Raw genomic sequence first — 26,728 nt, forward strand, 5'->3', positions numbered from 1 at the left:
ATATATAAGAGAATACTGTGATTCTTTACACCTGATGCTTTCTCTTATAGAAAGGTGGTTTTGTCATATTGATTTATGAAATATTTACAGAACCCCCACTCTTTGCCAGGTCCTGTTTGGAGAAATGACAATGTGGAAATGAATCAGACATTGTCCCAACTTCTAAGAATCTGCCAGTCTTATGAGCATTGTGAAGGCACAGTTACAGTACAGTATGCTTAAACTTCATGAAGCCAGGGGCTATGTCTGACTTGTTAATTGCTGTATCCATGGCATCTGGCAAGTAACCATTTATTGAATGAAAGGTTGGATGGATAAGAGAAAACTTCTTGATAGTAGAGTCTGAATTGAGGAGTTTGTTATCTAGGGCAAGAATTAAGGAGAGATGAGGATATTCCAGACGAAGAGAAAATAAATAGCATGTGCAAAGACAAAGAGATTCACAAGGTATGGTTTTATAAGGAACTGCAAGTAGTTTGTTATGATTGGAATGTGAAGTGTGAGTGGACTAGAAATGGGTGATGAGGAGGAATGGTGGCAGGTCAGATCATGTAGAAGTTTTATCTTTATCTTAAAGGTAATTAGAAGCAATTATAGAATTTTAAACAAGGGAATAGTAAGTTCTAACAATACTGAGTCACCATCAAAATACTTTAATCCACACTTCCAGCAGTAGGGATTGGTCGACTCTGAGTCACTTATATTCCTATCAGTCATAAAAAATGTTCACATGTCCAGCCTTTGTAACATATTGGGTCTTTTCTTATTTATTGTCTTTTAATCCTTACAGGAGTTTAATAAGGTGGGTTATTATCCTTGTTTTATAGATAATAAAACTGAAATAGAGAAAGGATAATGGCAGTAGTATCTGATTCCCAGTCTGCATTGTTTTGCCCTGGTTCATTCTTTCATCAAATGGAAGAGATATAATTAAAGGAGAGGAAAGAAAAAAAAAAAGAAAAAAAGGAGAGGAAAGAATTTATAAGTGTTAAGGTCTTTGGGAGTTTGTCCCCATTATTGAATAGTAAATTATTGAAGAAGGGGCCTAATCAAAGCTGAGCTGTGCTTTGTGGTACAAATATGTTTATGCTTTTACAGAATGACAGCTATCATTTATTGAGTGGCCAATGTGTGCCAGGCACTGTGCTAATAATAACTATTTGTGGTTAGTATGGTTAGTCCTCACAGTTACCTTGTGAAGAAGGCATTATCCATCCCCATTTCACAGGTAGAAAAACAGACTTTCTTGAAGACTCTTAATTAGTGATAATGGCAGAATCAGATTAGAATTAGGGTCTTTGGAATCCTAGTCCAGGATACTTTCACTGTGACAGGGAACTGAGAAAGATAATGTCAGAGAGGTCTTATAAAGGAGACTACAGTAAAGCCATAGCTATGTTGTTCGTTCATGAGGAGGAGGAGCCCTGGGGCTCATGCCATATGGCAGAGAGGATAACACCTGCTTGGTAAAAACCTGGTTTAGTACAATTAAATTAAATTAAAACCGCTCAGGCTGTCAAGGACATTTTCTCCCCTAATTCATAACATTTTTACCTGTGATTGGTATTCTGTATTTCCTTACTAGTTTTACATGGGGGATTATGGTTTGCATTGTGGTAGCATATCATTATATTCCATATTGGTTTCATACAGATCATTGCACTTAATTTGTGAAATAATTGAAAGGGATTGTTATTCCCATAACACAGGTTAAGAAATTGAGACTCAGAGATTAAGTTACTTACTCTCTAGACTTGAATAAATTAGTAGTAGAAATCAGTACAAAATTCCATTTTCCTGAGCATTCATTTATTCATTTATACTATAAATGTTTACTTAGCACCTTCTTAGTGCCCAGGTGTTGATGACACAAAAATGAATATGCACTATCTTAGTCCTTGAAGAAAAAAATTAACAGCAGGCTAGAGAGATGAGGGCTGCAAGAGAGGTATGAATAATGTATGATGGTGGTCATATTTGATAGAGTGATTTATTCTGTTTGGTAGTACAGGGAGGTTTTCAGAAAGTTGTTAGTCCTAATGATTTGTTCATTTAAAAAACGTGATCTTTAAGGTTTCTTCTAGCACTAAAATTCTGTTACATGTAGCTTATTGTTTTGAGGTCTGGCTTTCAGATTCTGTAGCATTTTAGTGCCTGAAAATTCATTTATAAAATGAACAGCTATTATGTGATAGGCTCTTTGGGTGTTGGGGAGTCGAGGACTGGTAAGGTCTTTGTTCTTGCAATCTAGTGAGGAATCAGAATATGTAAACAGGGATTTATAATATCTTATCAGGTAGACAGAGGTAAAGATATCAGGCAGTAAAAAGAGAAATGCTTTCTTGTCTGAGGTAGCTTGAACAAAAGCCAAGTTAAGGATTCATCGTGTCAAGTTAAAGACTTAGAACTGAGTGCTGAGCTAAGGAAGTCTTTTATATAGGAGATGACCTATATCAGGAGAGAGGACAGTGGAGAAACAGATTTAACATAATTTAGAAAGATTCTTCTGGAAATTGGATCACAGTGCTAAAATGAATTCAGGTATCTATCTCTCTTGCTATCTCAAATTTCTTAATTTCAAAAAAGACATATTAAAAAAAATAAATACAAAACAGTGCTTCAAAACAAAAACAGGACATAAATAAACCATTGTCAGAAATTCAGGGAAGATAGAAAAGATTAAATTGATGAAAGCAGAAGAAACCACAGCTTAGAGTATATGGAATAGAAATTCCTAAGAAGAAAAGAGTAGCTGAGAGAACATATAATATAGAAGCTGGGGATCCCTGGGTGGCGCAGCGGTTTGGCGCCTGCCTTTGGCCCAGGGCGCGATCCTGGAGACCCAGGATCGAATCCCACATCGGGCTCCCGGTGCATGGAGCCTGCTTCTCCCTCTGCCTATGTCTCTGCCTCTCTCTCTCTCTCTGTGTGACTATCATAAAAAAAAAAAAATAATAATAATAATAAATAAATAAATAAATAAATAAATAAATTTAAAAAAAATATAGAAGCTGGAAGAAGTCTTGGATTATCTTTAAGGGCAAATTATTTAAAATTCTGCATTTGAAACAGCAAGAGCAGTCTTCATCTTACAGTGAGCAAAAGGTAGCACAATTTTGATTCTAAGATTGAGCCAGATAATTTTCTAAAGAAAATACACCGCCTACTTGAAGAGAACTTCTGCTGTAGGTATAGGGGCTTGAGAGAGAAGCAGAGCAGAGCCTGAGTTAACTACCGATCTGCAGATCTCTACAACAGGTATAAAGAAAGGAAAAGGGAAGAGTAGCTCTGCAGTGAAAGAAAATACATTAAATTTCTCCATCCCAAGAGGAAATTTCTTACACTTTTGATATCTGGGAGGAAAGGAATCTCAACTCTACATGTTCTTCCATGCCAACATACCCTGAAGTGATGCTCGCCAGTAGCCACATTCCAACTCCATAACTCACCTATAGACTACATCAGACCTCCCATTCAGAAGAGGGGGGACAGTGGAGAAACAGACACACAACTGCAGAAGAAACTCATGCTACTTATATATGCTAATCAATCTAGTTATTTTACTAATAAGTATGAATGAATAGCCAGGATCTCTAAATACTTGAGACATTAAAGAGAAGAATCAGATAAATAAAGTGAAATTGACCCCAGAGGAAATAAATAATTTTAAGAATTTTTAAAAAATATATATTCACAGAGGTTTTATAGATGTTGCATCCACAGAAACATACTGACATTAAGCCAGAGGGTGAAAAAGATTCCTTAGAAATTAAAAAAATGATTACAGAAATTCAGAAGGATTAAAATGCATTTAAGATTGAATAATGACACAAAGTATAAAAACATTGGAAAAATAGGGGAATAAGGGACATGGGATTACTTAAGGATATTCAAGAAGAATTAGAGAACTGGGGCACTAAAGCAGGAAAAAAAAAGGAATAACAGAAGTAAATCCCTCAGTTAAAGAAAAGCATGACTCTTCAAAGAAAAGCATGACTCTTCAGATGAATGAGCATACCAGTTATTAAATCAGGTAATTGCAGAGACCCAAGATTAGAAAGATCTTCAGATCTTTCAAAGAGAATATACACCTAATGTTCCTCATTAGCAGTAGTGGGTAGAGGAACAGTATCTTCAGAGGTATGAGAAAAATTATTTAAAGCCAAGAATTCTGTGCCTAGTTAAGAATGTATGAGGTCAAAATAAAGATATATGAAGATACAGATTGACCTCCCATAGATAATCTCTGAAAGGCAAACAGGTAGTTGCAGTAATTACCTCCAGAGTTGATGGTGATTAAGACTATTCTGTTAGGGGTGCCTGTGTGGCTCAGTTGGTTAAGCATCTGCTTCCGGCTTGGGTTATGATCCTGGGGTCTTAGGACTGAGTCCCGCATTGGGCTCCTTAGTCAGCAGGGAATCTGCTTGTTCCTTTCCCTCTGCCCCTCCCCACTACTCGTTCTTTCTCTCTCTCTAATAAATAAAAAATAATAATAAAAGACTATTCCCTTAAAAATTATTTTTACCCAAGTATTAGATGAAAAGTCAAATAGGACTAAAATCCTTGTAATTAAATTGTTCTGGGATATCTCTTCACCATTGTCTTGGAAATCCCTTTGCATTTTTCTTTCTTCTTTCTTTCTTTCTTTCTTTCTTTCTTTCTTTCTTTCTTTCTTTCTTTCTTTCTTTCTTCTTCTTCTTCTTTCTTCTTCTTCCTTCCTTCCTTCCTTCCTTCCTTCCTTCCTTCCCTTCCTTGGAAATCCTTTGCATTTTTCTTTCTTCTTCTTCTTCCTTCCTTCCCTTCCCTTCCCTTCCCTTCCCGTCACCTTCCTCTTCCTTCCCTTCCCTTCCCTTCCCTTCCTCTCCTTCCTTCCCTTCCCTTCCTTACCCTTCCCTTCCCTTCCCTTCCCTTTCCCTGCCCTTTACCTCCCTTCCTTCCCTTCCCTTCCTCCTTCCCTTCCCTCCTTCCCTTCCCTTCCCTTCCCTTCCCTTCCCTTCCCTTCCCTTCCTTCCCTTCCCTTCCCTTCCCTTCCTTCCCGTCCCTTCCCTCCCTTCCCTTCCCTTCCTTCCTTCCCATTCCCTTCCCTTCCTTCCCTTCCCTTCACTTCCCTTCCCTTCCCTTCCCTTCCTCCCTTCCTTCCTTCCCTTCCCTTCCCTTCCTCCCTTCCTTCCCTTCCTTCCCTTCCCTTCCCTTCCCTTCCCTTCCTTCCCTTCCCTTCCCTTCCCTTCCTTCCTCCCTTCCCTTCCCTTCACTTCCTCTTCCCTTCCCTTCCTTCCCTTCCCTGTCCCTTCCTTCCCTTCCCTTCCCTTCCCTTCCCTTCCCTTCCTGCCCTTCCCTTCTCTTCCCTTCCCTTCCCTTCCCTTCCCTTCCCTTCACTTCCCTTCCGGTACCTTCCCCTTCCCTTCCTTCCCTTCCTCCTTCCCTTCCTTCCTTCCTTTCCTTCCTTTCCTTTCTTTTTTCTAAAGATTTTATTTATTTATTCATGAGAGACACAGAGAGAGAGAGAGAGGCAGAGACACAGGCAGAGGGAGAAGCAGGCCCAACGTGGGACTCAATCCCGGGTCTCCAGGATCACAGCCTGGGTCGAAGGCGGCACTAAACCGCTGAGCCACCCAGGCTGCCCTCCCTTTGCATTTCTATGTTGGGGTTGCTGTTTTCTTTGTGTTATGCCTTCCTCATTTTTAGTTTACTTGTGCAGTTTGGTGGAGCTCCTCTGAGGAGCTTTGAAAAAGTAAATGGGAAGTAAATATTTAATGCCTTCCAAGTGTCAAAATTGAGCATGTCTGTTCTGCCCTCAGATTTGATGGATACTTTGGCTGAATCTGAAGTTCTGGATTGAAAATAATTTTCCATCGATATTTGGAAAACATTACATTTTTGCATTTAGCATTCAGCATTGGTTCTTGAAGTCTGAAGTCATTTTATTCCTGCTTCTTTGTGTCTGACGTATTTTTTTTTTTCACTTGAAAAGCTTCTGGCATCTTCTTTGTCACCATTGCTTTGAAATTTCATATTTATATCCTTATATTCATCTCTCTTACAAGAGGCTTTGCGAACTCTTTCATCCTTGGAAATTCAAGCCTTCAGTTCTAGGAAATTTCCTTGATTATTTCTTTTTTTTTTTTTAATTTTTATTCATTTATGATAGTCACAGAGAGAGAGAGAGAGAGAGAGAGAGAGGGCAGAGACACAGGCAGAGGGAGAAGCAGGCTCCATGCACCGGGAACCCGACGTGGGATTTGATCCCGGGTCTCCAGGATTGCGCCCTGGGCCAAAGGCAGGCGCTAAACTGCTGCGCCACCCAGGGATCCCCTGCTTGACTTATTTCATTGATGGTTTCTTCTTTTCTGTTTTCTGTGTTTCTTCTTTCTGGAACTTTTGTTATTTAGATTTTTGGACCTCCTGGACTGATTTCTTCATTTTTCTTGTCGTTATTTCCCTTGCCTTAATTTTTGTTCTGATTTTTGGGAGACTTCACCAGCTTCATCTTTCAATCTGTCAATTGATTTTTAATTTCTGTTCTTATGTTGAATTTCCAAGTTAAAGTATCTAACTTCCAAATTAGAGTATTCTATTCTTGTTTCCAGAATTGGTATCTTTCCTTATTATCCCTGAGATGAATGATAGGCATTTTTTTCTTTTTTTAATGTTTTCTTCTCCGTGTCTAGTCTGTTTTTCCAAGTGTCTTTTTTCCCCTATTTGTTTTGGTTTCTTCCTTTTATATTAGAGGTATCCTATGGATATTTGGTAATTCTTTTTCTTTTTAAGATTTTATTTATTTATTCATGAGAGACAGAGAGAAAGGCAGAGATATAGGCAGAGAGAGAGGTAGGCTCTCTGCAGGAGCCCACTGTGGAATTTGATCCTGGACCCTGGGATCATGCCTTGCTTGAGTCAAACGCAGACGCTCAACCACTGAGCCACCCAGGTGTCCCATGATATTTGGTAATTCTAGGGATATGCCCATATTTATTGATTGGGATACTAAAGCCCTTAATAGAATTTTAAGCTCATTGCTTGTGGCATTGAATTATAAGTATACAGTTGTAAAACATATACTTTTAAAAGTAATAAATTTTTAGAGTTGTGCAGTCATCACTATAACTGTTTTTTTGTTTGTTTGTTTTTTGTCTTACTGTAGAATAATCCAGCTGGACCATTTGGTGAAACCTTCTATATTTTATCTTTAAAATTTAGAGAAGGATCTTGTAATCTCCTGCTTTGAGAATAAGAGTTTGACTCCTAGTGTTCAAGGAGCCTAGAAAGGGAAGAGGGGTAGGTGTCTCAGCATTAGTATGTTCTTTTAATTACCCAGTTTTTGATATACTCCCAAATTTCACTGTTACTGACATCCCCAATTCAGAAATTACCTGTTTTACCTTCCAGAGAATAGACCTCCAGTTTTCTGGTAGGGGTAGGGAGGGCAACTGCACAGTGGTATAGAGTAGGGAAAGAGATTTAGGGATCTAACTTCATCTTAAATAACTTTCATTGAATCTGCCTTTAGTATTCTCTCTTCCCTCTCTACTTCATCTCCAGTTTCAGAGGTATATAGTGTTACCAGTTCCTGTACCTTTTGAGGATTCTGCTGCATAAATAGATTGGTTTTCAGCTTTGGATTCAGCCTCCTTGAGTTAGTTAATGGCTTATCTATCTGTCATTGGCTCCTTTTTATTTTTATTTATTTTTTGCTGCTCTTCTCTCCTGTTCTCCTCATTCTTCTGGGTTAAATTCCTTTAAAAGACCATTTCTTTATTATAGTTCAAGTAAGATTTTGAGATATAGATTCCTATATTCAACTTGCCATCTTTACCAGGCCTTCCTATGGACTATTTACTTTTAATTCCTTATATTTTTAGATTATTTAAAATGTATCACGAGAACCTACTTAATTTTACATACAATTTAAAATTTTTACTAGTAGCTTTATTGAGGCATTATTTACATACCATGAAATTCACCCATACTGATTGTACAATGCAATGTTTTAAAATTTTTTTAATTTAAATTCAATTTAGGTAACATATACTGTATTATTAGTTTCAGAGGTAGACTTTTATGATTCATCAGTTGCATATAACACCCAGTGCTCATTACATCAACTACCCTCCTCAATGCCCATCACCTAGTTACCACATTCCCTCACCCACCTCCCTTCCAGCAACCCTCAGTTTGTTTCCTATAATTGTTTTCTTATGGTTTGCCTCCCTCTCTGTTTTCATCTTATTTTATTTTTCCTTCCTTTCCCCTGTGTTCATCTGTTTTATTTCTTAAGTTGCACACGTAAGTAAAATCATATGGTATTTGTCTTTCTCGGACTTATTTTATTTAGCATAATAGCCTCTAGTTTCATCCATGTAAACAGCAAGATTTTGTTCTTTTTTGGTGGTTGAGTAATATTCCATTGTATATTTACACCACGTCTTTATCCATTCATCTGTCAATGGACATCTGGGCTCTTTTCATATTTTAGACGTTGCTGCTCTAAAATTGGGGTACTTGTGCCTCTTGGAATCACTATGTTTGTGTCCTCTGGATGAATTATCCCAAAGGATACAATGCAGTGGTTTTATTAAATGTTTAGACTTATTCACCATCACCACAGTCTAGTTTTAGAACATTCTCTCACTTTGAAAAGTTCCATTGTTTCCTTTTATAGTTCATTCAAGCTCCCATGTCTTGCCATCGATCTGTCTGTAAAAATTTGCTCTTCTAGACATTTTATATAAATGTTACTGCAACACATGTCTAGTTTTTTTGCTTAGCATTAGTTTGCAAGGTTCATCCATGTTGTAGCATGTATCAGTACTTCATTACTTTTTATGTCCTAATAATATTCCACTGTATTGATATACTATATTTTTAAAAAGATTTTTAATTTATTCATTTGAGAGAGAGAGCAAGAGCACAAGCAGGGGCGGGGCAGGGGAGGGTCAGACGGAAAGGGAGAAGCAGACTCCCTGCTAAGCAGGGAGCCTGACACAGGGATCAGTCTCAGGATCCTGGGATCATTACCTGAGCTGAAGTCACATGCTTAATGGACTAAGCCACTCCAGTGCCCCAAATATACTGCATTTTTAGTCCATTCATCAGTTGATGGGCTTTGGGGTTGTTTCCACTTTTTGGCTATAAATAATATTCACTCATGTATGAATTTTGTGTGGCTGTACATTTTCACTTGGGTATATACCTAGGGGTGGAATTCCTAGGTCATATGGCAACTCTATGTTTAACCTTTTGAGGAACTGCCAGACTGTTTTTCCACAGTGGCTGCACCATTTTACACTTCTGCCAGCAATTAGGAGGGTTCTAATTTTTGTTTCTTCCCTCATATTTGTTACTCTGTTTTTTGATTATAGCCATTTTAGTGGGCATGAAATGGTATCTCATTGTGGTTTTGATTTGCATTTCTCAATGGGTAATGATGTTGAGCATCTTTTGATGTGTTTATTGGCCATTTGTTTATCTCTTTGGAGAAATCTCTTTCCTGTTCTTGATCTCTAATTTAATTCTGTGGTGTCAAAGAATACATTTAATGTGTTTTTAATCCTTTAAAATTTATGATGTGGTTTTTAGTCTAGCATATGGTCTGTCCTGAAGAATGACCTATATGTAGTTGAAAAGAAAGTGTATTCTGCAGATCTTGGGTAGAATGTCCATTATATGTCAGTTAGGTTGAATTGATTGATAGTATTGCTCAAATTTTCTGTAACCTTGCTAATTTTTATTTTAGTTCTATTAATTATTGAGATCTCTTTGAGGTCTGTTTCAGCTTTTACTTTCTGCTTGGCTCCTTTGAATCTTTAAAGTATATGCACACAGCAAAGCTTGTAAGACTAGTGTGAGGCCTTTCTTGTTTCTGTGCCTTTGAGCAGCCCCAGCCAGAAATGTGTTTGCCTATTCAGGACTACAGTGTCAGGCTAGCAGATCTGAGCAGTTGGCCTCTTTTACTACCCCCTCTGGAAGGTCAGTTCCACTGACAGCACTGCTAAACCTGGGCATTGTCCACTGTTCCAGATGAAAGTGAGTCCTTTTGGGTGGTGTAGTTAGAGCCTGCTTTGCCCTGGAAGAACCCTCACTCTGACAAAGCTGGGGTGGGATGGATGGAAGCAGCTCTGAGCCAAAATATAGAGGTTCCTACTGCTTTTACCCAGAGTTCAGCAGTTTTTATATCGTAACCGTTTCTTTGCAACAGAAGTAGATCTCCCAGAAGTATTGGAACACACCAAGCATGTTTCCGTCTTAGGATCTTTGTACTTCTTCCATCTGCCATGAATATTCTTTCCCCAGAGAGCCTCATCGCTTGCTCTCTCGATTCATTTAGGCCACTGCTTATATGACTTCTCATTAGAGAGCCCTTTTCCATGACTACACTAACATAAAATTTCCCTACTCCTAATCAATTACTACTCTCAAATGTATATCTTATTACTATCTGGCACTTTTGTAATTAATTTTGACTGTATTTTCTTCTAAAATGCAAGCATAGGACCAGGGACTGTATCTATTTTGTTATTTAATAGAGCCTCAGACCCTATAATAGTGCCTGATACACAGTGAATGAATAGATAGATGAGTTGAAGTCACTGGCTTTTTTAAAAAAGAGGTTTGTGGTTATTAGACATAATGATAATTTAATTGATTCCTTGCATCTTTCTAGCTCCTTAGCACCTCTTACAAAGTGTTTTTATGGCCCCATCATTTCATTTTATCTTCCCTTAGCCCTCTGAGGTGTCATTATCCCCATTTTATAGATGAGGACTGTGGCTTAGGGTGGGATAGCTTTGCCTAAGGACACAGGGATAAAAAGTAAAAATCTGGGTTAAAATCCTGTATCTCTTGATTCTAGTAGTTGTTAACATTACTACTCAAAGCCATCACCTGTGGAAAAACAGAATGTGTTGCTAAGGAAAATGATGAAATCCCCTTTTCTGCAGTTTTAGGAAGCAGACAAACCTGTTAAACCATGTTTACAGTATACATTGGGGAGTCCCAGCACCACCTGATGATCCAGGGGCTGCTGAGTAACTTTGTTCCCATTTTGGGTTTCTTTTTTTTTTTTTTAAGATTTTATTTATCTATTCATGACACACACACACACACACACACACACACACACACACACAGGCAGAGGGAGAAGCAGGCTCCATGCACGGAGCCTGATGTGAGACTCGATCCCAAGACTCCAGGATCATGCCCTGGGCCAAAGGCAGGCGCTAAACCGCTGAGCTATCCAGGGATCCCCTCATTTTGGGTTTCTAGTTAAATTTTGTTGAGTGGAATAGTGAGGAGAAAAGAAATTAGAGCAAAAAAATATCAGAATATGTGCTTTGACAGGGAAAGATCTCTATTGGATTTTAGAACTGAAAGAGATTTAGGTCACCCCTCAAATCTTCCACATTCCTCAAATGGTGAAACTCGAGCCAAGAGGATAGATTCATTGCTTGTAATCACCAAAGCTAGTTGCTTACATATAGCTGTTAATCTTTAAGTTATGCCCTGTACCAAAGGTTCTGTTAGAATCTGTGAGATTGCCATTTTTTCCCCTTTTCTTACTATGTTAAATGTGGTAAAGACCACTCTCCCACACAGGAGCTCTTGTCTAGTATTCCACTAGGTATGTTCCTTTACTTAGGCCCTGTCATTCTTTTTTTTTTTTTTTTTTTTTTTAAAGATTTTGTTTATTTATTCATGAGAGACTGAGGGGGGCGGGGGGCAGAGACACAGGCAGAGGGAAAAGCAGGTTCCATGCAGGGAGCCTGATGTGGGACTCGATCCCAGGTCTCCAGGATCACACCATGGGCTGAAGGCAGCACTAAACCGCTGAGCTACCTGGGCTGCCCAGGCCCTGTCATTCTGACTCCTGCCTTTCCTCTCTCCAGAGGCCCCAAATGGCAGGCAGGAAGGAAATTTTCTCTTTCTCTGTCTCTCACTCAGGTAATGAGCTCTTCAGGTCATGGACCATCTTTTTCATCTTTGTACCTCTGTGTCAGTAGTATCTATCTTACAGTATCGTGTGGAGCACAAAATATGGGTGCTCTGAAAATATCTGAAGCAGTTGAATTATGACAGTATATATTAAAAGATCCCTGTTGCCTCTCTGATCCTATGCTGTAATCATTTAATCTCACTCAGAAATCTCATGTTTTAGAGCTACTGTGCCTCTTGAATCTGTGTTATAAACAGTAATGGTATGATAATTTGTGCCTGGACTTGCCCTTAAAAACTGCCACTCTTGACCCAGCTTTGTTACAGTTTGCATGGAAAAATCAAGTTGCTGAGATTATAGCAGATTCAATTAGTAGCGCTGATAAGGTACATTCTTGGACAGTGCAAAAGTTTAGTGAAATGGACAGCATCCAGTCTGGGGAGAAACTTACTGTCCTCTTGAGGCAAGGGGCTCCTAATGTTCTGTATCTTCAGATTGAGACAAGGGTACCTGATGACATAATAGGTCCAGTAGGTTTAGGTAAAGAAAGGAAAAGAAGAGGCAAAAGCCTGTCTAGACTCCCATTTATATATCAGAAAGAAGTAAGGAATTATAATGATAAGCTTTGTAAAATTTCAAACTTTTGGTCCCTTTCCCACATTTTGTATTTTATTACCTGTTCAGTGTAGAGAGTGAAGTTCATAGAAAAAGAACTGTGAGCTTACCTTCAGAGTTTGGATTAGGGAAGGGAAATAGAGAATCTGTAAGCTGGTTTCCCAATCCACAATTAGGCTTTGGGTGGGAGAAGGAAGCCTGCAAGGGACTGAGTAGATAGTAGTGGCTAAAAGAAGAGAAGGAAGCTGAGTTCCTTGGACTGGCTGCTCAAAGGTAGAGAGTTTGGAGGCTGATAGGGGTTTGAGAAGGGGTATCAGGATGAGATTTCTTCTGGGGATTGGCAATCCTGGTAGCTTAAGCCTCATGTCAGCTACACCTGATGAAACTGACTTTTCTCTGCTGTACAGAATGTGAAGACAGTGTCTGAGACCCCTGCAGTGCCACCAGTCTCAGAAGATGAAGATGATGATGATGATGCTACCCCACCTCCAGTGATTGCTCCACGCCCAGAGCACACAAAATCTGTGAGTCTTTGGGGATGTGGACAGCTTTGGGATTTACTAGAGCTTGCAGGGGGAGGGAGGGATTGATGCTGAGGCCTAGAGGTTTAATACTCTAGTAGGGGTCCTTGGATTTTAGAGCTGCTGAAGTCACAGAACTACCGTAACTGAAAAGTACTTTCTATATGATTAAAGACAAGAAATGGTATGTTTATTTGTCATTGGTTTGCAGATAGTCCCAAAGTGTCCTAGATAACTGGTGTTTATACCAACTCAATCCTAGTTTACTTAGCCTGTTTCCACAGACAGGAAGATATATAGAATTAATGTTAGTGTAGGACTAACATAAGTTATTCTAGTCTCCTGGGAAGCAACAAATTAGCCTGCTGCAGATCTTTTCTTCTCTGTTAAATTGTAGCATTCTACCTCTTAGAACACCGTTGATGAAACTGAAAGACCCATAGGAATTTATAAATACATTAGTGCTATTAATATGCTGGACATCAGGAGTGCATTTTGTTGTTGAATATTGGCAGCGATTTTTATTTAACTTCTTTTGAGGTTCTTGCATCTCAGCATAGCCACAGTCCCTCTGCCCTCACTTTGCACAATCTGGTCCCCATGCTTTTTATTTGATTTAGCATCACTGAGCACTGACCTGTCATCAGATGATACTCTTTTAGTGTTTCTTTGTTTGGACTTTGTTATGACAAGAGCTTTATAATGAAAGAATGATCTAGGGCTTAAACTCTGTGATAATACAAAAAAAAAAAAAAAAAAGGCTGGCTGAAAGGTATTCAAGCAGAAGTTGGTTGCCTGACTATAGGAGAGTGTGTGAGGAAAATCCAGGGGGTTTAGATGACCTTTTAGGATTAGACCTTACAAACAGGATCTGTGGAATCACCCTTTCTATAGGTCACAAAGTCACCCTAATGAAAATAAGATTCAAAATTGGAGATTTGTCAAGGTAGTTCACATTGATATGGCCTTTTTTTCAGTTTGCAAGCATGTTCATTTAAAAAAAAAAATTCGGGGATCCCTGGGTGGCGCAGCGGTTTGGCGCCTGCCTTTGGCCCAGGGCGCGATCCTGGAGACCCGGGATCGACTCCCACGTTAGGCTCTTGGTGCGTGGAGCCTGCTTCTCCCTCTGCCTGTGTGTCTGCCTCTCTCTCTCTCTGTGACTATCATAAATAAATAAAAATGTTTAAAAAAAAAAAAATTCTCACTAAACTAGGAACTTCTCAAAAACAGAGGAAATATATATGTATTAATAATGCTTAACATAGTTCTGGGCAGGTGTCAGAAAGGCAGCAAATAATGAACAAATGAATTAATAAATTTGATCTTCATAGCACTCCTTTCTAAAAAGACATTGTTAATTCCTAATTTGTGTTGTGTATAGTGAGAACAAGGAAGGCCATTTCACCCACATGGGATAGGCCTGGGCACAGAGGGGAGGAACATAGATTTTGACCTAGGAGGAGAGATGAGTTTATTGGGATTTGCTCTGCTGTGGGTGTTCTAATACACCTCTATAAGAGGCTCCTGAGTGTTTTCTGTGCTAACAAAGACTGTCTTTACCAAATTCTTTTACTAACAATACAGGTATATACACGGTCTGTGATTGAACCACTTCCTGTTACTCCAACTCGGGATGCGGCTACATCTCCTATTTCACCTACTGAGAATAATACTACTCCACCAGATGCTCTGACTCGGAATACTGAGAAGCAGAAGAAGAAGCCCAAAATGTCTGATGAGGAGATCTTGGAGAAATTACGTAAGCACTTTGTAGCTGTCTGAACTTGCGTTTTGTGTGTGACTGAATGAGCACAAAGATGGAAAAACATTGCTAAAAGGATCCTAGTCCTAGACTTGGTCTATGTGGCTGGCTGGCTATGCTCGATATCTTAGCCACATAAGGTAGGCTTCTCACCTTGCCCCTGCACCTACCTCCTCTGTCTCAGCAACCCTGATTGGATATTGTGTTAGGATAGAAATGTGAGGGGAGTGTGGACAGCTCACTTCGAGCTAGGCATCTCTCAACCGTAGGCATCGGTTATGGAGATGAAAAGTAGCTTTTATCTAATGGAATAGTGTGGAATGTTGTGTTGAGAAAGACTGAGGCCTTACCCATACCTGGTAGGAAAGATTGCTGTGATTATTGATGCTTGCCATTGACTTAGGAGAAGACTGCTCTGCCATCTTGGTTGTAGGAAAAGAGGGAAGGAAAACTAACATTTTGTGAGCCTATCTAGGTACCAAATGACAAGCAAGGTGTTTTCTTGATTTTTTTTTTTTTTGGTTCCTTTATTCCTCATATTAACCCTGTGAAGACAGACATTATAATCCTCATTTTTTGCAGTTTAATGTATTTGAGGCTCAGGGATGCTAAATACCCTACCCAAGACAGTGACAGGGCTGGGGTCAGAGACCAAGTTATGCTGTTGTAATTAGAGCATGCTGCCTCTTGCTTTCAAGTGGAAACTTCCATTTTATTTTCTTTAGTGGCCAGAAATGGGGTATGTATATTAGAGTAGGTTGTTTCTGTGTTTCAGTAAATTGCAAGAGAATTCATACTAGAAGGAAGGACTAGATTGACCTTTGGGCTTAGAAAAATCATCTGATGCAGCCTTTAATTTATCCTTTGTACCTGTTTACTTCTAAAGAGGATTTGATGTGACTAATTTGGCCAAATCCACAAACTAGCGCTCCTCTCTAAAGCCTAGGTTTCTGATTCTTTAGCTTAGCAGCTCTCAATGTCTTCCTGATAATTCTTGTTTGACTTTTATTTTTTTTTAAAGATTTTATTTATTTATTCATGAGAGAGAGAGAGAGAGAGAAAGGCAGAGACACAGGCAGAGGAAGAAGCAGGCTCCATGCCCAGAGCCCAATGTGGGACTCGATCCCGAGTCTCCAGGATCACACCCCAGGCTGAAGGTGGCGCTAAACCGCTAAGCCACTGGGGCTGCCCGACTTTTTTTTTTAATTTCACTCTTTTACAAGTTGCCCTTGCCCAGAGCCCTTACGAAATGATGAAGCAAGAAAAGCCACTTACCTAGCCATCTGTTTATTCCTATATATAGTGTTTTTATCTGAACCAGATTTATTTTAAAGCAGTCATACTTAGAACATAAAATTGTGAAAAGCAGACTGGCATGAGAGGTAAGGGCACTTGGGTTAAAGCCCCAGTCCAGCCACTGACATGGGTCTTGGGCAATTTCCTACTGTTCTCTGGGCTTCCTTTTTTTCATCTTTTAAAGAGGGATGTTAATACCTTTCTTATTTATAATCATATGAGATAGTATATGTGAAAAGTATCAAATCTTAGTAATTAGTGTTAGGGAGGACACACTGGACTGGGAGACCAAAAACCAAGCTCCTAATCTTATAAGGCCCTGACACCAGTTTGCTGTGTGACCTTTGGGGTGGGGGGGATTATGTTCCCTTCTGTGGGCCTCAGTTTCACCATCTCTAGAGTACAAGTTGTGAAACCTAACCTCTCTCACACCTCTATGCCTTTGCACTTGAATTACTGCCTACTGTAACCCCTTCTCAACTTTCCTTGGCTAACTCCTACTTACCCTATAAAAATCGTCCAGAATCACTTCCTTTCTGAAGCCTCTCTAGTCGGGAAAGGCTCTTTCTGTATTACAACAATTGTATTTTCATGGAACTTTAAGCTTAATTTTCTGTCTCCTCCCTGAGATTGAGCTTCTTGAGAGCAGGGACTGTTTTAACTATGTCTCATCTATCCCTTTATTCTTAGTATTCAACATTGGGCTTGGTACATGATATGTGAGCATATTAAGTGAGTGTTTATTGAATGAATGAATTTAAAAATACAGTCAATAAAAGCAGTAAGGAGATGAAACTTTTGGTTGCAACTTAAAACTAAAAGCTAAGGACCTGCTTAGCGTGGCTTTGGGAATTGGAGGTAGTTCTTTAATCCTTGTCAGCTGCAGGGTTTGGGGGAATATTGGGCCTGTTTTGTATCTTGATCTGGGAAAAAAAATGATTCATGGTCTCTGTTTCTTTCAAAGGGAGCATAGTGAGTGTGGGCGATCCTAAGAAGAAATATACACGGTTTGAGAAGATTGGACAAGGGTTAGTAGGGGCATTTTCTTTCCCTAGGGAAATTACTTAAAAATTGGGTATGCTGGTGTATATGATTTTGCTTTTGTTTTGCCTCTCATAAACTTCGTTCTTTCTCTACCTCATCTCTCACCCATCTGGAGGTGTTATGTTAGGCTGACTTCAGGTTTGGCAAAATTATGCTTAGTATGAGAGACGTGCCATTAGCTGACCATGTTGCTAAAAATAACCCTTCAGTGAGAGTGCAAAAAGCATTTATCTTCTTAGCACAAAACCTGCTTCCCAAATTACAGCTCTGCTTTTTCAGATTAACCCTTTTTACCTGGCACTGAGACCTACCAGCACTAATGTGAAATGGAAGACTCAGAACTGCAGACCCCTTCTGCTAATGTAATGGGACCTGTCATTCTAGGTGCATGCCAGGATTCATGTCTCCTGCTCTCTGATTTCTTCTCTGTATCTTGCATGCTGCCCTCAGTGTACTGAACTCACCAGATCTTAACTGAGTTCCTGTTTATGTGCTAGGCACTATGAATACAGCTATGGATCTGACACAAACTCTGTCTTAAAGATCTCATGTCTATGGAAAGAGACAAAAAATTATACTATGAGAAGTCTTAAAATTGGCCATTATTTTGAGCAAAAGAAGCCAGATCTAAAAGAACAGAAACTGTATGATTTTGTTTATATGAAGTTCAAAAACAGGCAAAACTAATTTATGTTAATAGTTAATAGTTAATGGTTGTGTCTGAGAAGGGCATGTGAATTGGGAAGGGGCATGAAAAACCTTTGGGGATGATCTTAGTGGTGAACACATGGGTGTGTACATATTGAAAAATCATCAAGTTGTACACTGAAGGGTTGTGCAGATTACTTTAGTTAAGTTATACCTCTGTAAAAGAAAAAAAGCAAAATAATGAGATTTTTACAAATCTACCCAAATAGCTAAAATTAAAAAGAAACAGAAAGAAAAAGCACCTGACTTGTAGAAAGCTATCAGTGTTAATTGAATGAAAGCATTGTTTTTAATAAAGTCTTTGAAATTTTCTGTTTCAATTTTCTTTCTTACACATCCAAGCACTTCTGAAAATAAAAGTATTGCGTTATATAATCATATATTTGTACAGCATTCTACAGCTTAAATCTGTTATTCACATCTGTTGTTTAATTTAATCCTTGAAGACCCACAGGAGTGGGTCTTATTTTTTCCTGGTTCAGTGCTTTTCCTACTAGACATGCTTTTGTGAGTCTGAACTGGTATAAAATAGTTAACACCTCAAGGAGAAATTATTTTGCTTGCCTCAAAATAATCTGGGATGGCATTTCCTTTACTATTACATTAAGATATTAAGACTGTAGCAGAAAGGTATATGGACAAGTGTGGGCAAGCCAGGTCCCATCTCTGTACTTCAGTTTCTTCATCTGTAAATTTAAGGGAGGGGTTGTGGACTCAGAGCCTTTCGCTTCCAGAACTTCTGACCTTTTTTTTTTTTTTTTTACCCCATTCAGATGTATGAGGCCCATAAATAGGCAACATCTGCAAAATGTTTTTCCCTTGCTTACTTGACAGGTCTGTTAGTGCTAAGGGAGGAATGAAATATTTAGTAAGCACCTATGCTGATGTTTCCACATTCCATGATTTTAAAATATAAATGCCAGGGCGCCTGGCTGGCTCAGTCAGTAGAGCATGCAACTCCTGATATCAGGGTTGTGAGTCCAAGCCCCGTGTTGGGCATGGAGACTACTTAAAAAAAAATAAAAAAAATAAATGTGACACAAATATGATGAGTTGGTACTATTATAATATTTGCTTGCTTTTTTTTCCCTTTAAGATCTGAAGGTTTAGTTTTGTTTTGTTTGGACCTAGAATTCATGTCTTTTCAAGGTAAAAATAATCAAGTATTAACCAGTGGGCCTGACTTCTAGACCTCTAATCAAGGAGACATAGGCCCAAAATATCCAGTCCCCTGGGGCCTGGGCATTTTTGCCGTTTAAAAATGATGCTTCTGGTAGGATGGGGGACGATGGATGTAGAAAGATAGGCACCAGATTTAAGAAAGAAAATGGCTAGAGTTAGAATAATCAGGCAATGAGAAGGTAACTGCCAATACAAATAATCAAGTTCTTATAGCCCATATCTTATGATCACAATTCCCTGGCATGTAGTTAGGCTTCCAGCTAAAGAGTGATGGTATGGAAATTGGGGACCATAATTTCTAGCTGCAAGGCATATTTACAAGTGACTTTTCTCCCTAAATTGACCTGACTTTCCTGGATAACATAATCTCAGGGCATGCATAGAATGCATTTTGGTAATATATAAACTTCAAAATTTCTTCAAATTGCACATAATATATCTGACATATGGCATGTACAGTTAATATACTGTTGCATGTCACCTACCAATATACAGGGCTCATGGTTATAGGCATAAAGTGATGTGAGTTATTTAGAATGGATATGATTGCTTTCCTAGTATTATTCATAGTATTTCTTGCCTCCCTTCCTCCTACTCTCTTTCTCTGTGTGTGTATATGTGTATATATATGTATAGTGAGGTTATTTTTACCTTTGGGGATGGGGTAAAAATTCTATCAGATTTTCTGGGGGCATATGCGTTTTGAAAAAACAATATTTTATGTTGGAAAAAAGAAAACCTATTTTACAATACAAACTGCAAAATAAAACTCACGTCTCCTCTTGATATGATAAATGATTGAAAAACACTGTTCTAAAGGTTCATATTGTAAAAGCAGGAAAGGCACCATGAGATTTTTTTTTTTGTTTTTTTAGTAGTTATAGTTTTTAATGTAAATTGTAATTACGACATACAGAAGTGTACAACTCAATGAGTTTTTAAAAAATAAACACACCCATGTGACCAGTACCTACATTAAGAAACAGAACATTACTGTTACCCTAGAAATCCATACCCCTTTTTGCTAAAAATATAAGCCACCCCCTGACCTCATTCTGAAAATTTCCCTTGGGCCCCTTTCCCCTCATCACCCCTGATTGAAAACCATGGATCTAACCAAGGTTTACAAATGAAGAATTTGAGGCCATAAGAGATTAAAGGAACCTGTCAAGGGTGATAGAGAAGAGGAGAGGAAGCAAGAGCCAGAAACTAGTATATATTGAAGACTTATTTTATATTCTAGGCACTTGGCTAAGTGCTTTATGAACTAATTGATTTAAATTCTTTTATATTCTCTTATCTCTTATCTTCACTAATGAGGAAAGTGAAAGTCAGAAATTAACTCTTTCAAGATCATATAGCTAGTAGTAGGTACTAGGTAGAAGTTCAGACTGGAACTTAGGTCTAATGGCCACTAGAGCCTGTATGTATTCTCTTTCTACCACATACTGCCTCTCACATATGAAAATAGAGTAGGGGCGAGGGCATTGGGGAGAATTATTTTTGCTGCTATTATAATTAACACTTGCATTGCCAGATTGTATATAGAACTACATTTGACAGATGTTACTTAATTTAATATCTATTTTTGTGTTTTTTTCTCTCTTTTGCTCACCTTTTGTTCAGTGCTTCAGGCACTGTGTATACTGCAATGGATGTGGCCACAGGACAGGAGGTGAGTATTAACCACCAATTATTGCTGCTTCAGTTCTGTTGTGGTTTTGTTTTATTTTTAGTTAATTTTTAGTCCTTCTTAGTTCAATAGGGACACTTCTAGTTTCTAACTGTTGCAGACTAGAACTAAACAGAGGAGTAACATGATGAGACTTACAGATTTTGGGAAAGGTCTCTGTAGCTACAATATGGAGAACAGATTGGAGGAGAGAAGCTTGGAACAAGTGAGTCAGGTAGTTTTTGTGTAATTCTAGGTGAGGGATGATAGTTTGGACTAAGGCAGTAGCATAGTATGAATAGGGGGAAGTGGTTGGATTTGAGAGGTACTGATAATATAATTTGGTGATTGATTGACTGTGAGGATGACTCACAGTGATCCTGGTCAAAGAGAAAGTAAAAAGGTGGAGGTATGGATTTGAAGAAGTTGAATACTGCCTGAGAGACCATCTTGTGGAACTGCCTAGTGGATGATTATTATTTTTTTATATAAATTTATTTTTTATTGGTGTTCAATTTGATAACATATAGAATAACACCCAGTGCTCATCCCGTCAAGTGCCCACCTCAGTGCCCATCACCCAGTCACCCCCACCCCCCGCCCACCTCCCCTTCCACCACCCCTAGTTCATTTCCCAGAGTTAGGAGTCTTTCATGTTCTGATGATTATTTATACCAGTTTGGTGTTTGGTAGAGAAATCTGATGTAGGAGAGATTTAAATTTATTTTTCTTTAAAGATTTTTATTTATTTAAAGAGCAAGCAGGTGCGTGGAGGGAGGAGGGGCAGAGAGAGAATCCCAAGCGGACCCCATGCCAAGCATAGAGCCTGACTTGAGGCTTAATTCCATCACCCTGAGATCATGACCTGAGCCGAAGAGTCAGGCACTCAACTGATTGAGCCACCCAGGCACCTCTGATGTAGAAGAGATTTAAGTACATGTCTTCTGACTCCTAATCCAGTGGTCCTTTCGTTAGTCTGTGCCCAGGATTCCAGTAGACATTGAAGTCCTTATTTGGAGGCATCTCTTTGTCTCTTTCATTTCATTAAGCTTGGAGAGCTTTGATTTTATTGCTAAGGCCTGCCGACCCAAGATCTTCAGTGGAAGGAAGCCATGAGGGAATATAGAGTACTTGAGGTTTCTTGTATTCTATTCTTTGGTTGCAGAGGAGGAATGTTGGCAGGTGTGCTGTGGATGGTAGCTGCCTAAGGAAGTTCTTAGTTCATAAGGTACTAGGACTGAGAGGTTGTGAGAGAGACTTCCTGTTCCTGTGATAGAGTTGGGCTCTTCAGAGAGAGGTTACTAGGACTTGCTTGTGTATGTTTGATGATTGAAACTCCCTGGTATACTGGAGAAGACATGGTTAATAGGGATAGCACATATTTCACTTTGTTCTTGTGAGTCTTTTATAAGAATCTAAACCAAATATTGAGGCTCTGTTGAGGGTGAGTCAGCTTTTTAAAGAAAAATCATTATTATGGTTAAGGATTTATTCATTATTCTTTGAGATGAGAATTCAACAACCTAGATGCTTACCATTACTTAAATAATTTTAGACAAGTCATTTGACTTCTCTGAGCCTAAATCTTATTTATAAAATGTGTATGATAACATACGCCTACCAAAAGTGTTGAAAGAATTCAGTAAAGCAATGCATGTGAAAATACATAATAAATTTTAAGAATTAAAGTTATATGTGTATTATATACACTGAAAAATTACATATTAATTTTAAGAATTAAAGTTATATATGTATTACATACACTGAAAAATTACATATTTATTAGTTTTTACTTGTTCCACAAAGCAATTGTTGAAGATATGTCTTATGCCATGCTTTGTGCTGAGAACTATGTGAAATATTGAGTCCTTTGCAGGCATGCAGACATTAAAATCATATATAAGTGTCAGAGACCATGCTTTCCATTGAGTACTTGTAAAAGTAGTGTGGAGAACAGATTGGAGGACTAGACCCTGCATTAAAGTAATGATGGATTGTATCATTGTGCTAGTTTAAACATGGTGAATTGAAGGCAGAGATAGAAAAGAAATGGTTATACCAATCCTAAAAAGAACCCTGTGAGATAGGTAATATTATTTCCTTTTTACTGATGAGGAATATGAAGCTCAGGGAGTTTAAATAACATTTGCAGATTTACACTACCAGCAATTAGCAAGGACTGGGTTAGAATCTTGATTCTAAAACCTAAACCTGTACTCTCCGTACCGCAAAGCGACAGCAGAGCTAAGGTTAGGTACTAGGGCCCCTTGTCATGTTTCTGGCCTCTGGGACCCTATAGCCCTTGATGGGAGACAGGCTGGTGATAGACAGTTCCTGGAAAGGCCTGGAGCCTGCATGTGTGAGAAGTTGGCCACAGGAAACAGAAACTTGACTTTACTACATGCCTGCCTTGTGGTTACAAAACTATGAATGGAAGCAAGTCCATTAGTGTGGCTAATGCAGTGTGGTCAAGAAGACTTCATTTCCTGCCCCAGGGAGTATAAGTCTTTAGTGGCAATATGCTTGCAGTCTTGTGAGTGAGTGCTTATTGGGAGTTATCCTCCTGGGAAGGGCGCAGAACTATTGTCTGTCAGAAGATTAGCATGTTAGTGGCAGGAAGTCTTCCAGTTATACATTTACTTTTCAAGCCCATTTTTAGAGGGATTGTGTTTAATAGGTAGAAGAAACTAGAAGAGACTTTGGAGTCATATGGACCCAAGGACATTGATTATGACATTGGGCAATTTTCTTAGAAGTCTTAGTCTTAATTTCCTTACCTGAAAATACAGATAATGATTTTTACTTGGAGGGTTGTTTTTAGCTTTTACTGAGATGAAAGTTCACATAGCACCTGGCACACAGTAAGTGTTGGATTAACAGTGTTGGTGGGAAGGTGGTTGGTTTTTGCTGTTGCTACTGTTGATGTTGTCATTCTTGTTGTTCTTTTCCTTTTTGTTTCCACAAATATTTGCTGCGCCCACTGTGTGTTGGGTCTTGTGCTTTGCATCAGGGATTCTGAATTTTCAAATGACCTCTCAAGCTTCTAGAGATGCAAGGTACTCCAGGTGGAGAGAAGATCAGATCACAGAGTATGTGAAGGAATACAGTGGGAAGGAAGATCATGAGAACTTTAAATGTTGGGCTGAGGAACATCACTAGACAAACAGAAGCCATTTATGACTTTGAGCAGGAGAGAGTGTTACCAAATATGTACCATGTGGAAGATTAATTTGGCCATGTGTACAGAATAAGTCAGCATCACTTTTGAGGGTTCTTATCCTGACTTTGCTACAGAACAGCTGTATTTGCAAGTCACATATCCTTTCTGAATCATGATTTCCTTATCTTTCAAAAGGAGTCAATAGTAATACTTAACTCATAGGGTCTCTGAGGATTAAATGAAATAAACCTGAGAATGCATTTCCTAGTACTTGACACACAGAAGAAAGGGATGGAAAAGCGCCTTGGGAATTCATTTATTTCTATAGACAAAAAGCCTATAAAGCTCTGTTTGATTGATAAATAAATATTAGGGATTTCATCCCCTTTTATAACCTCTCTCTTAATGTGGTCAACTCTGATTTACCTTTCCACACCAAGCTCAAAAAGTCATCTCCCCCTTTATGAAGCCTCTCTACGTTGCCAGATTGAAAGAGTTCTTGCTCTATTTTGTGTTTCTGTAGTGCTTTGTGTGGACTTTTATTAAAGCATACTTTTGGGCAGCCCCAGTAGCACAGCGGTTTAGCACCACCTTCAGCCCGGGGTGTGATCCTGGAGACCCAGGATCGAGTCCTGCTGCGTCGGGCTCCCTGCATGGAGCCCGCTTGTCCCTCTGCCTGTGTCTCTGCCTCTCTCTCTCTATGAATAAATAAATAAATAAATATTTAAAAAAGCATACTTTTTCCTCCCTCCTTCCCTCTCTTCTTCCCTTCCTCCGTTTCTGCCTTCCTGCTTTCAAGAGAGCAAGCAGTAGCAGGGAAGTAGAGGGACGGAGGGCAGAGAGAGGAGGAGAGAGAATCAAGCAGGCTTCATATTCAGTGAGGATCCTGACACAGGGCTTGATCTCATGACCTTGAGATCTTGACCTGAGCCAAAATCAAGAGTCAGACACTTAACAGACTGAGCCACCCAGGCACCCCCAGCACACCTCTTTTATATTGTGAATTTTAAAAGTATTTTTCTCATATAAATATTTTATTGTAGAATGCTTGATCCTCAAACTTTGGCGCATATCAGAATCATCTGAAGCATTTATTAAAACAGAGTTTTCTGATTCAGTATGTCTGGGTGGGGCCTAAAATTTTTAATTTCAACTAAGTTGCTAAATGATGTTGATGCTGCTGGTCTGGGAGTCTCACACTGAGTACACCGCTTTATGTAAATTCTGTAAGGGCTAAGGCTGTATTTTATTCATCTCTGTCTCCTTAGTGTTTAAGGTCTGGTACTGAGTAGTTGCTCAGTAAGTGTTGGGTGACTGATTACACAAAGAATGTACTCTGATTTCAGGTGGCCATTAAGCAGATGAACCTTCAGCAGCAGCCGAAGAAAGAGCTGATTATTAATGAGATCCTGGTCATGAGGGAAAACAAGAACCCAAACATTGTGAACTACTTGGACAGGTATGGAGTGACAAGTCCTGTCAGAGAGATCAGCCTTTGGGACTGATGGATAATGGAATTAGGGGAGGCGGCACCACCAGCACTCTGAACTGCCTCCACTTGAGAATCTCTATGATGCTTGGTTCTCTGTGTCTAACCCTTTTATCCTCCTAGACACCTTTGATTGCTGCACAGTCCTTCTGGGCTAGGTGAACCCTACCACCCTGTAGCTTCTAACAACTGGTCCTAGAACTGTTTGTTCCACCTCGGGGAGGCTTTTCAGCCTATCTGCCAGAGTTAGACATGTAGGTCTTTAAATCCTTCTACATCCCAGATCTTACATTAGCCTGCTCACCCTCCTGAATAACTTCTAATTTGTCTGACCTCTTAAAATTTGACAGTAGTTTCATTGAGATTTGACCAGTATGGAAAGAGTAAGGCTTCTCTTTTGTTTTAAACTATATACAACCTAGTGATTTTGTTGTATACTGTTTTATTTTCAGGAAGCGTGTTTCATTGATGACCTATAGTAAGTTTATAGTGACTTAAAATCTCTGATCCTTTTTTTTTGTCTTAAACTAGTAGTGTAGAACTTTAGGTAACCTTCATTAAATCTCATCTTGATTATTTCAGTCCATTATTCCAGTTTATGAGAATTCTGTTCTTTAACATAGCAAATAGTGGTTGCGGCTAACATTTTTGTTATGCTTTACTTTGCACCAAACACTTTTATGAACAGTATCTCATTGTGAGGTAGGGTTTATTATCTGTATTTTTCTCATGAAGAAACTGAGATTCATAGAGTTACTAATTTGTCCAAGACCAATAAGCCAGTAAGTAGCAAATGAGGGTTTTGAATTTGAATATTCATGGCACCAACATCCATGCCCTTTCCATCATATCATGTTCATTTCTCCTGTATATGAAAAAAGAAAGTGAGATTCTTGCCTGTTTCAGAGACATCACTAGTGGTGACAATATTGAACTAAGTCTTGGATTCTAATTCCTTTATTATTTATATTGCATTGCCAGCTATATTTTCATTTCTGCCAGATTCTGCCAAATTTCTTGTTTTTCATCTAAAACATTGATAAGCTTTAGTTTCTTTAAAGAGGAAAGGAGCTGGACTTTGATCTTCCCAATATATAATGTTGATAATGGTAGCGAATAAAAGCCTTCTTCCTTTCTGGGGAACAATTGTCTCTCCATAATGAGGGTCGCTACTGGCTCTGAAAAGTTCTTTGGAAGTTATTATTCACCTTCCAATCTCTTTGAAGAATGTATTATATAAAGACTATAGCTTGATGAACAAACTACTGAAGGCTGTAAGTGTACCAGATTTGGGCTCAGGATAATGAAAAAAAAAAAAAAAAAGAGTCTCTTATCACTGGAGGTATCTAA

General features: G+C 38.9%; 1 protein-coding gene and 1 long non-coding RNA gene across 4 annotated transcripts in view; both read left to right on the top strand.

Moving 5' to 3' along the window:
• LOC112642132 (uncharacterized) overlaps positions 1–26,728 on the top strand; it is a 226,159-nt gene that overhangs the window by 180,997 nt on the left and 18,434 nt on the right. The window lies entirely within an intron of this gene.
• The window catches only part of PAK1 (p21 (RAC1) activated kinase 1), a 144,611-nt gene that overhangs the window by 100,646 nt on the left and 17,237 nt on the right, over positions 1–26,728 (top strand). For all 3 annotated transcript variants that reach the window (XM_025419555.3, XM_035704092.2, XM_025419554.3), the window contains 5 exons: positions 12,952–13,068; positions 14,650–14,824; positions 17,088–17,151; positions 20,684–20,732; positions 25,236–25,348. In XM_025419555.3, coding sequence (XP_025275340.1) covers positions 12,952–13,068; positions 14,650–14,824; positions 17,088–17,151; positions 20,684–20,732; positions 25,236–25,348 — 518 coding nt within the window. The remainder of the gene's footprint in view (positions 1–12,951; positions 13,069–14,649; positions 14,825–17,087; positions 17,152–20,683; positions 20,733–25,235; positions 25,349–26,728) is intronic.

This window comes from Canis lupus, chromosome 21, assembly GCF_003254725.2.
Source record: "Canis lupus dingo isolate Sandy chromosome 21, ASM325472v2, whole genome shotgun sequence".
In the NCBI taxonomy this organism is placed as follows: domain Eukaryota; kingdom Metazoa; phylum Chordata; class Mammalia; order Carnivora; family Canidae; genus Canis; species Canis lupus.